General features: G+C 41.0%; 2 protein-coding genes across 2 annotated transcripts; one reads left to right on the top strand and one right to left on the bottom strand.

Annotated features, from left to right (window-relative positions):
- Nucleotides 1-1,294: 1,294 nt before the first annotated feature.
- LOC139744359 (uncharacterized) lies at nt 1,295-4,057 on the bottom strand. Its single transcript, XM_071654801.1, has one exon. The coding sequence runs from the start codon at nt 4,055-4,057 to the stop codon at nt 1,295-1,297; it is 2,763 nt and encodes a 920-aa protein (XP_071510902.1).
- Nucleotides 4,058-6,805: 2,748 nt separating this feature from the next.
- On the top strand, nt 6,806-11,085 carry LOC139744358 (protein cueball-like). Its single transcript, XM_071654800.1, has 5 exons — nt 6,806-6,848; nt 7,503-7,736; nt 9,199-9,361; nt 9,852-9,976; nt 10,844-11,085. The coding sequence occupies exons 1-5, from the start codon at nt 6,806-6,808 to the stop codon at nt 11,083-11,085; spliced, it is 807 nt and encodes a 268-aa protein (XP_071510901.1).
- The last annotated feature ends 795 nt before the right edge of the window (nt 11,086-11,880 follow it).

The raw sequence follows: 11,880 nt of genomic DNA, 5'->3' as shown, positions 1-11,880 counted from the left end.
TGACAAAAAGTCAATACACAAAATCACGAAAGCGTAATGGAGGACGGCGCTCGCGACGTGGATTGCGCCGTGGTACAGCAGGTGGTGAATGACCTGCTGGCAATGGGACATCACGTGCGTTTGGAGCAATATCAGTTTCGATATCATCGTCATCATCACGACGATTGGAAGGGACTGAACCGCTATACAGCTTGAAACGCGAACAGTTGCGTGTGATGTAATGATTGGCACAACGAACTGTAATGCGAGATCCACGCTTTCTCACAACTTTGTATGGCTGCGGAAGATATGGCGACTGGTGCTTTGGGACTATTCCATCTCTACGAACAAGCACCGTATCGCCAACAGCGATTTGAGATGTTTGAGTCTTGCCGCGGCTGTCTGCATAGTTCTTCATGCGTTGTTTCTTGTCTCCATCGCGATCGCGAACAGAAGCATCGAGGTCAGTGCGATGCTGTTGGGATGGTGCTTCTGGAAGACGCGTGCGTAGCGGTCGTCCGAAGAGAAGGGTCGCTGGGGGGACCCCTGTAGTAGAGTGTGGTGTTGCACGATAGTTACGCAAGAACTTGTATATTTCTTGCTTCCAACATTTGCGTTCTGCGATAGCACAGCGATAGACTTTCTTGAGTGTCTTCATGAATCGTTCGACCTCACCATTTGCTTGAGGCCAACGCGGTGTAACTTTCCTGTGTCGGAACCCCAAATAGTGGGCAAACTGGCTGAATTCCGCTCCGTTGAACGGTGGGCCGTTATCAGTACGGACCACAGTGGGAACTCCAAAGCTTGAGAAGATCCGGTCAAGTTTCGGAATGACCAGACTTGCTGCAGTAGAGGAAACAATCTCTACCTCAACGAAACGCGAGTAATCATCAATGACGACTAACATGTGGTCACCGCTAGGAAGGTCGGCGAAGTCTACGCTGACTTCTGTCCAAGGTTGTTGTGGAAGCTCAGTCATTCTAAGGGGTTCCTTGGCATGCTCAACTGTATTCATCTGACAAGACAAACAATCGCGAACTGTGTGTTCAGTCATACGATCTATGGAAGGGAACCACACCTTCTCACGCAACAGAGCCTTTGTCTCGGTTATGCCTTGATGGCCCTCGTGTGCTATGTCAATGACACGCTGTCGAAGAGAGCGTGGGATGACGATACGATGATCACGAAGAAGCATGCTACCGCCATCCGATACTGTGAGTTGATCTCGTACTTCATGCAGGCTTCTATATTCAGACTGTAATGACGCATCTGCAGACGCTAGGTCACTCCAGCTGTCCTTCTGGATGGCACGAATTCAGTTTTGAAGGACATCATCTGTGCTTGTTGCAGATACTAAGTCCTCATACGTGACCGTCTTGGGAATCGCGTGTGCTGCAATGAACGAGACTTGTTGTTCAGCGATTTCTTCTTCTGCTGATGATCCTGTGCTCTGGGCGATACGCGGGTGACGCGACATATATTCAGCTGGGTTCAGTTTTCCAGGATGGTATTGGACCTGGAAGTTGTACGCTTGGAGCCGCAATAACCAGCGTTCTATGCGTATGGGTGGCTTTGAATTGGCGTTGTTGAACATTGCCAACAGTGGCTTGTGATCTGTGGTAACAACAAATGATCCACCGTACAGATAGATGTGGAAGTGTCTGACAGCCCATGTTATGGCAAGTGCCTCCCTTTCTGTTTGCGAATAGCGTTGCTCTGTTGGCGTCAATGACCGACTAGCCAGTGCGATAGGGATGACCGACTGTGTTCGCGAGTCATGCTGGACGAGAATGGCCCCAAGGCCAAGGGGGCCTGCATCCACGATAACCTCTGTGGGATTTGCTGGGTTGAAATAGCCCATAGTACAATGTTTGGATACAAGTTCCTTGATGCGATTGAAGGCTGATGTTTGAGATGGTCCCCAAGACCATGGCACGTCAGCCTTTGTTAGTTGTCGTAGAGGAGCAGAGATGGACGCAAGGTCTGGAATGAAACGAGCACAGTATGTCACCATGCCTAGAAAACTGCGCACCTCTGAGACGTTCTGTGGCTCTGTGACAGCGTTGATTGCGTCAACCTTTCGCGGATCAGGGCTGATACCATTGGCCGTGAAGACATGCCCAAAGTACACTACGCGATCTGTGCTAAAGACACACTTTGCGGGGTTGAGAGTCAAGTTCACCTTGCGAAGACGTTGTATGACAGCATCAAGTCGGGCGTCATGTTCTGCTTGACTGCGACCAAAAACAAGGAGATCATCACTGATATTCAGCACACCTGGTAGGTCCTGAAAAGTAGACTGTATTGCGTGCTGAAAAACCTCGGCCGCCGAACAAAGACCGAAATTGAGACGTTTGTACCGGAACAGCCCAACATGTGTAGAAAAGACTGTGTACTGACGCGACTCTTCATCAAGCTCTATTTGGTGATAACCTGAATTTAAGTCCAACGTGCTGAATGTTGTTGCTCCATTGAGAGCTGCGATAAGATCATCAACAGTTGGAATGACGTGACGTTCGCGTTTGATGGCGGTGTTGACATTTCTCATATCAACACAGATGCGAATGGCCTCGCTATTACGCTTGGGTACGACTGTGATGGGCGAGACCCACGGCGTTGGTGAGTTCTCGACCTTCTCGATGATATCGTTCTCCAACAATCGATCAAGCTCCTGTACCACTTTATCGCGCATGTGGAACGGGATTCGACGATGAGGAATGGCTGTAGGAGTTACTGATGTGTCCCCCTGTATGTGATAGCGATAATTGTTCAGTTTGCCTATGCCAGTAAAACGATCTGGATAGACCGACTTAGGCGAAGCTGATGATGTGGCATATGCGAGTTCTACAAGACCGAGTGCAGTGGCCGTTGCAAAGTCCAATAGCGTGTCACCATTGTGGGAGGTAACATAAACTTCAGTGGCAGCAGATGACGACTTGTAGCTGATCGTTGCTGTGAAGGTACCTTTAACATGAAGGGGAGTTGAATTGACATATCCATACACAGGAATAGAATGCGCAACCAAAGGTGGCTGCGGCCTGAGCTGTGCGAATGTCCGCTGAGACATCATCATGACCGATGCCCCTGTATCGATGACAGCACTGATGGGGGTGTCGTTGACGTGTACAGTTACAGTCGGTTTAGGCAGTGGCTTTGCCTCGATATGAAACTGGTAGTGTTCATACTGGCCTGTACTGGCATGACTGGGAGGTTCTGGGTCTGTTGTCATGGATGGGGGGTTTGTATCACTGCTGATAGTGGTAGTAGCTTGGACATGCTTAGCAACGTTACCTTTGTTCTTCTTACTAGTCAAACAGTACTTAGCAAAATGATTTTGCTTACCACACGCATGACATGTCTGGCCCTTGGCTGGACAAGGTTTGTTCCGGTGTGGAAACACACCTCCACAGTTGCGGCATGTACAGTGTTCAGTCTTTGCTGCATGTTGTTGTTGTGACTGTCTCTGGTGGTGCACTGGGCGAGTACGACTACGAGTCCCGACTGCTTGGACGGTTGTAGCGGTTGCTTCTGCACCTTCTATTACTGCAGCATGGCGATCTGCTTGCTCATATGCCCGTGCTGTACTAAGGAGTTTGTCCAGCGAGATTGTATCACGCAATGCATGTCGGCGTAGCTTTTGTGACCGACATCCAAGAATAATCTGCGACTTAATTTCAGCATTGTTGTCGGCAAATTCACATGAAACTGCAAGTTTTTGTAATCTGTGGCAATACTGATCAACAGTCTCATCTTCAGTTTGTCTACACTGCCTGAACACAAAATGTTCGTATTCAATGTTTACTGATGGACAGAAATGCTTTCCTAGTGCCGCTTTGGCTGATTCATAGTCCTCACCTGTATCAGGTAATGTGTCAAAAATATCTGAAACCTCCGGCCCAGCGTAGTGGAGGAGAAGCGCTCGTTGCTGCTTAGCATCTTTCACAGCAAATGCCGTGAACAAATTATCCAGTCTTTTGACGTACTTTGCCCATCGTTTTCCAATAGTTGCCGGCTCATCGTGCACTGAAAATCGCTCAAACTGTGGGAGATTCATCCTCACTCTGCTCGTCGCCAACATAATGTTTGAATGTTCACAATAAACAACACTGATCACACATCAGCTGAATTTGTGGTTCACGTTTACTGTGACTGACCAAACACGGTCTCCATGTTGTTAGCTTCTACTGAACATAGCGATACATTACGGAGTCGTGTGCATACATGGTATGGTATCGTTAAAAACAACAAAGCAAATTAAACAAATAACACTTGCGATACTACAGTAGTGTCATTATTGTGACATTCACATGAAGATCTTAGTGGGGGACAATGAAGGTCGGTCAGACCTTGATTTTCCGTGCTTGGAGTGTTGTACTTTTTTCTTTCAGTACTTTATCAATATTTCCTGATAAATAGAATTGCACTTCAAATTACGTTAGTTTTGCTATAAACATAATTCGTTAAATAAGCAGAGGTATAAGCAGTCAAGACTTAGTACGAAAACATGTCTCTATAATGTCATGCTGAGAATATGTCATGTTGTAATAAACAATTCATATATTGGCCTATATCAAAGTGTCGAATTTGAATTCGGAAATCCAAACACAAATAGTATTTTTTCACTTTGCTATCATATGGGAGTTTTAGGTAAACGAAATTATAAATCCTTTCAAATTAGTGTTATTTTGTTTGTTTCAAAGGCAAGGATAAACAAATGAAAACATTTAGAAAAATGAGCAGACGTACGTTTTAAAAGACACACACAAATCAAACTTTCAGTGATACAATTATCATATCAATTCAATGCATCATTGTTTGTGCTGTTTGTCCTTCCCCTTCTCAAGAAAATCATGAATTTCAAACGAGCAACGAAAAATAATCGATTCTTAAAGAACTTGATAATTGATATTGCTTCAGTTGAAGTCGCACGTGATCGCTCTCCAATATCGACATCCAATGTCGACGTCAAAAACGTTCTCTGGTAGCCAACATTCATGAAAGTAAAGAGAACCTTTATGAAGAGCGCCATCTATCGTTGCTCCATATCCACTACATGTAATAGTGGCAACTGAATTGAGTCAGCGAAAGTCATTATGTAGTAAGCTCAGCCTCGATTGCGAAATATTTTCGTCTTCAAACAAGTTTTGCAGCAAAACAAACACACTAATATCGTTGGAAGTTTAAATTGCGCAAAAAACGAGTATTTTTCAGACAAAAAAAAAACAGCTATCGAAACTATAATCTTTCACTAACAATCATTGCTTTACTCTGATCAGTTAAAGTACATGAACATGAAATTAGACCGCGAATGCAGACGCACGAATGCAGGCAGAACTGGAGAGCCTGGTGTACTAGATTTCTGGTAGGAACGGGTAAAACGGGTTATTATTACTATTATGATTATGTTAACCAGCACCAATCAGCTATTTCTCTTGCTCTTTGCATGCGGCACTTTCGACATGAAGCGACAGGCAATTTAGCAAAGAAAGATCAAAATCATCTTGTACTATTTGCCAATGACAGTATTTTGATAATCAGATTATACATCTGCTACTTTGTCAGTGCTGAACTTTACTTCCTTTGACAAAGACCTGTGCATATTATGTGTGTATCGGGTGCACATGGTATCTTAGAGACGTTTCAAGATGAAATACAGCATTAAAAAAAAAATGAATATCTGTGAGCGGTGTAGAAGACTAGAAGAGTACTGAATGCACATTTACAAGAGGGGAAATGAAAAAAAAATGAGAAATTAATGAAGAATATATACATGTGACAATAAAGGGACACTATAATGATATAAAAAATATAACAGGACGCCAAAGTGAACAGCGCAGACCATGGCGACCGAAGAATCTGAAGTTTTTATGAGGCCTGGGATGAAGGATACGTTTTGGTCAAATAAATATGATTTGCCAGGGTTTCCTTTTGGGGTAGAAATAGTTACACCTCATTGGCTTCAGCGCTTCGGTGCCGTCAAGGGCACTATCGATTTCATAATGCAAATAATATTGTTTGACTCCCCTCCTTCCAATCTCTCGGACGCCGAACTATGTAATATCTTTTTCAAAATGCACTGCGGTGCCGGCAATTTTCTAATTATTTGCAAGAGAGCATCTTCCAATGGCATATTAACCCATAGCGCGTATCAATGTAATAAAACGTAAGGTTTAGACCAAAGTGCACATGTTTTACGTGCGGATTTGTAGAGTTATTAACATGAATTCTCCGCGGCATCTTTAACAGGAGTCATGCGTTAGATGCACAAGCACCTATATGACCAACCACTCTTGACGTGACTAGTGAAAACAAGGATAATTCGTACTCACATGCATCTTAAATTCTCTTCATTCAATTTACATTCATTTCAATCTCTCACTCTTAAAATTCAGCTTTCACTTCAGGCTAAATTTTTTTCCCTACGCTTTCAAGAGGTGAACATGAAAGCACACACAAAAGTAGACAACAGGCAAAACTGAAATACAATGATTTTAAAGTGACTAATATCAGGCACATGATTACTATCTCGTATGTCAGGAATGGAGACAGGAAAGAACCAATCGAACTGCATACTGCATACGATGTATGCTCTTATTCAACATCAAAAACCATCACCGTAATAAGCGAGACATTTTGAATCACTTTTGTGAATGATGTGTGTGTGTGTGTTTTTTTTTCTTGTGTGTGTGTGTGTGTGTGTGTGTGTGTGTGTGCGTGTGAATGTGTTTTGTGTGTGGTTGAATGTGTTTTGGTCTGTGGTTCTACATTCTCTGTCTCCATGTGCGCATCACATTCTGACGTCGAAAACATTTTTTTTTTCTTTTAGATGGGAGAGCTGATACCCCCAGCCATCCCGCATCTAAATGATAGTAGGCCTACTTCTTTCTCTGGTAGGAAGAGTCATAATAAGATATTATCCATTTTCTATCATGTCTGATGTCTTATCGGTACCATCGATCGGACAGGTCTTAGAGAGGGGCTGGGTATGATTTTTGACAGTTTGTCAAAGTGAGATAAAGCATATACATAGTGGTCTTATTGACGACTTCACACTCCATACATGATTATGCCCTTTGACTTTATTAAGGGACTCATTAGAAGGTAATTAAAGTGCACGCACATTATATACAGTGCAGTGGCACATACAGTAGCTTCTGTTAGTACAAAAATGGCGTAATGTATCATTAAAAATGTAATTAGTACACCAACAAAAAGAAAGAGATAAAACAGCTGTCTGTTTTTGATCTGATTATGTTATGCTTTGGCAATCTATCTTTCAAAACATGAAACAGGTGTGTAGATGATATTATAAGATTGCAAATTTGCAAGAAATGATATTCCATTTTCAATATTCCTTTCTCTTTTCAAGTTTAGCTTCTTGTCCCGGTCATATCCTTACTTATATCTCTACTAATCGCTCCGTAAAAAAAAAAAAAAAAAAAAAAAAAAAGTTTATGTCTTCAGTTATACGTGCTAGTCTTCTAATTTGTACCTTTTTGTTGATAATTTCCCGTACATACCAGACACCAGAAAGAGGATTTTTGTGGCCGACACGCGAGGAGAGGCGGTCTGGACGAGCGACCTCGATCACATGTCTTTCACCAGGATTCCCGTGAACTTTGACGGGCCAATCAAGGCGACTTATAACCACGTGGATAAGCGCGTGTATGTTGCAAACAGCAAAGGGGATTCCCCACTAACAACGTGCACGCTGAGTGGATCGTCACTTTCCACACTGCTGGTTGGCACCTACACAGGTATAATAGACAGGGCAGAGCCAGGCAAAAAATGCCTTTTTTTTCCAGTCAAGGTTTTCTCACTTGATTCTGGTACTTGAGACCATACTTAACAAAATAAGCTTCTGCGCCATCTTGAAATCTGTAGCGAATCCAAGATGGCCGCCAAATATCCAAAATGGCCGCCAGAGGACCTAAAAAGTGCCTTCTGTGGTTAAGATTTGTCTGGGGATGGTTTTTTTTTTTTTTATATTAGAATCAGTTTCTTTTTTATTGCGAAAATCCAACATGGCCGCCAGACGCAGCTCCCGAAATTGATAAATGTCATAATAACGGGAAGGCCAAACCCTAAAAACTCGCTTACTTAGCGAGTGAGTTCCACTCTCTCTACAAACTAAGTAGACCATCCTTATTTTCAAATTTCTATTGTAACAAACAACATACCACTGGTCTACCTCAAAAAATTTGTTGCGAAAGCCTCCAAATCCAAAATGGCGTCCAAGATGGCCGCCTACATCCCCAGACAAATCTTAACCACAGAAGGCACTTTTTAGGTCCTCTGGCGGCCATTTTGGATTTTTGGCGGCCATCTTGGATTTGGGACAGATTTCAAGATGGTGCAGAAGCTTATTTTGTTAAGTATGGTCTAAAGTACCAGAATCAAGTGAGAAAACCTTGACTGGAAAAAAGGCAGTTTTTGCCTGGCTCTGCCCTGTCTATAACAGTCATTACCGTTTTTCGCTCACTGAAAAGCACAGTTGGACGTTCTTTTTGCGTGCAGTCATGCAAAAAAACAACAACAACTTGCCCCCCCCCCCCATCTGATAAAATTTCAAAACGTTAATTTCTGAGTTTGTCATCTTCAGACTTTCCAAAATTCTTATGCTTTTTAATAAAATGAATGATATTTGTTAAAATAAATCGGCTCCTTTCGATACATTCTTAAAACAATGGTCGATGACTTGAATTAAGCTCTTTATTTAAAGATAATGATTAGTTATATGTTCTTGCTTTTATTCAACTAGAAGTAAGTCATGAACATGTATCATATAAATGGGTACTACTTTCCCATTACATTCTCATTCCCATATTACAATTCCAGAATTCATGATATTTATGAGTTCATACTATTTGTTTTTTCATGAGAGTCCATGGTACCAATGCAAATCAAAATAATTTGATAATTGACATTTTGCATCCTCAAAATTTTTGTCCAAACTAGCATGTATACGTCATCAACAGTCTTTGCTCCTGGTCCCCTGGCCGTCTAATAACACTTGTTATCAATAAAAAGTTACAAGAGTTGTTTTAAGTTACTGAAATCTTTCCATCTGTTTGGCTGAGAGCAAATTTTGTCCTATAGATGTGGCAGTTGTTACTAATAGCATGTTTTATGAAACGGGACCCTGATATGATCATTATTGCAATGATACAGACGAAAAGATACACACTTTCTCTTGAGATTATTCTCGTTGAATTTCAGGCTTGACTGACATAGCACTCGCAGAGAGACACCAACGACTCTTTGCCGTGTTCAAAGATTCCAACGTCATCGTGGTGTATTATCTTCCCCGGAGGGCGCCGCAGCCGTTCGTGAGCTCAGTACTCAGTAATCCTAGGGCAGTTCATGTGGTCGAATCGCAAGGGTATAAGCTCATTCTTCGTTGTGTTCTTATATTGACAAACCTCATATTGTATGTTGATTAAATCAGGGAGGTGAGAGGACCTCCCTGATTAAATTTGTCTTCACCTTACACCATCAAAATTACAGAATTTGATGCATGATAATTCCCGTAGAACCACGCTGGTTCATTTTTTTTTTTAATGATGTGCAGGTTATTTCAATATAGCGCTGAAATTGGCGTAATTGCCGCATACGTACAGGCCCCCACAGGAATGTGTGGGTAGTCAGTTACTTGTGGACATTATTAATCAGCTACATGACACTTCTTCCCTGATGTACATGCACCTGTTGTGTGTGTGCATGTGATGTGTGTGGATGTATATATATGTATATATATATATATATATATATATATATATATACATCTAAAGAATGTGTATATTATGTGTTATCATTTAAGCATATTGGTTAATAATATCATCACCATATGTTTTATGTGTCTTCCATATCAGCCACGTCTACTTCACTCACGATAATACGATAGAGAGAATCGATATCTCCGGAAGCAATCGACAGGTTATCGTAACCCTGGCATCCAGTTTGCGGCAGTCCAATAGTCTCACGGTGGACGTTGAATGTAAGCACAATGATCATTTTGATCTTTGGATTGTCATCGGCAACCCGATTGTTTATTACTGTTGGTTTTTTTTTCAGCATTAAAGGACTTATGGAATGCAATATGCATGTTGATTTTTCTGCTGATTAATTATAACACCATGATCAACAGTAATGGGGCCAAAAGAATATGTAAATATGTGACATGTATTTCATATTATTGTTTTCTTTTTACTTCCAAACCAAGGTATTGTTAATGACATCATCTGACAACCTCTGCTAAGTCATTTATATGAACAAAAGAAATACAAATATGCACCTTCTTCTTAGACTGGACATAACTGCCATGTTTCCAGTGCATGTATTTTGTTCTCGTGATACAAATCAACATGCATTTGTTCTTTAAATTAATAATGGTGACCCAGATGACGGTATGCAAATGAGAAGATATGAATGCTCTTTTTTGATACTTTAAGAATACGAGAACATAATGGGAAATGCGAGGAGATTCTGGTAATGGGAGTTGTGCAGAGTTATACAGTATTCATTTTTCAATTCAATTCAAATGAGATTTTATTTCCAATATCACATTTTTGTTGATACAAGTTCAAGGGAAAAATACAATGTATACAGTTTTGTCAGTTCAGAGTCATTGTACTTATTCTATTCGTGATACAAGATATATTCAGCATTTACGACAGTGACATTTACAACATGAAATGGTTTATCATGATACTGCTAACTGTGTCATGCCATTATTATTTTGAAAGAATGACGTCAGAGATATTCAATAAAAGCGTGGATAGATAATGCCAACATACTCTGTGACCACCCCCCCCCCCCGAATAACCGCTGAAATGACATTATGCAAACACACAAAACATTTCAGCCGACAGATTATTCCTGATTGATGGTGATCGGGAGAACATCATATCAGTCAACCTCGACGGATCCGACATGAACATGTCGTTCCTGCCCGAAAACACCGTCTGCATCGGGATAACTTCATTCGGGGGTCTTCTCTACTGGAGCGACGAGAACTCGGTGGTGCGCATTTCTAAGACCATCCCTGGATCCGACGTAACTACAGAAGGGGAGTTCGTGGATGCTGCCTACTTATCGATAGTTTAAACATTAAAAATAGGAGTAATTCCAAGCAACCTTACACAGCGTCAGTTTTTGTTTTTGTTTTTAAGTTGGACAAATAAGATACTTGTAAATGTTTTGATGCAAATCAAAGTACTACTCTTATTGTCTTTACAATCTTCCACGTGATATCTTAATTGTGTCAATCGATATCACCTCTTCTTTAAAATACAATGAACATTGCCGAAGTGAATCTCTCATAATTCGAAAAATTGGGAGGTCGAAGAAAACCACTACCTCAAGAGAATATTGTGCTGTGTTGTTGAGTCTCAAGTTGAAGGTTTTTTTTCTTTGGTAACTTTGGATTCAACAAGGTCGACTGTATATCTAAAGATTATAAATCCAACGTCCCAAACTTCGTGTGTCCTTTGGATTTAATGAAGCCTTTTTTGTTTACCTACTTTACTTTCACACTTCTTTCATTTATTAACAAGTGGAGCAAATGGAACAAATTTATGTATCTTTCTCTTTTTTCTGCGATGTCTGTTTGTGTGTGTGCGTGTTTATGTGCTTTGATACAGGAAAAACAGTATCAACGCATAACCCTATAAAAGAATGAACACAAGGGCCATGCTTACAATTATGCTCATACCTGATTTACACGGACATGACCAATTGTGTTCGGGCAATGTGTATATATATATGTATATATATATATATATATATATATATATATATGTATATATATATATATATATATATATATATATATATATATATCTTTAACAGATTTACACAACCATCGGGTGGTTGTTATTGTTGTTTTTTGGTAGTTTTGCT

The sequence above is a fragment of the Diadema antillarum genome, unplaced genomic scaffold, assembly GCF_040938485.1.
Source record: "Diadema antillarum isolate AM-2024a unplaced genomic scaffold, OU_Dant_1.0 seq00001162_RagTag, whole genome shotgun sequence".
Taxonomy (NCBI): domain Eukaryota; kingdom Metazoa; phylum Echinodermata; class Echinoidea; order Diadematoida; family Diadematidae; genus Diadema; species Diadema antillarum.
Note: the sequence above shows the minus strand (reverse complement) of the source record. Positions and strands in the feature narration are given on the sequence as shown.

What these genes read in the sequence shown, in the direction of transcription:
- LOC139744358 (XM_071654800.1), top strand. Translation starts at nt 6,806, where the DNA reads ATGGGAGAGCTGATACCCCCAGCCATCCCGCATCTAAATGATA. An exon ending in CATGTGGTCGAATCGCAAGG is followed by an intron (nt 9,362 to 9,851) that starts GTATAAGCTCAT and finishes CTTCCATATCAG; the next exon opens with CCACGTCTACTTCACTCACG. An exon ending in TCTCACGGTGGACGTTGAAT is followed by an intron (nt 9,977 to 10,843) that starts GTAAGCACAATG and finishes AAAACATTTCAG; the next exon opens with CCGACAGATTATTCCTGATT.
- LOC139744359 (XM_071654801.1), bottom strand. Translation starts at nt 4,057, where the DNA reads ATGTTGGCGACGAGCAGAGTGAGGATGAATCTCCCACAGTTTGAGCGA.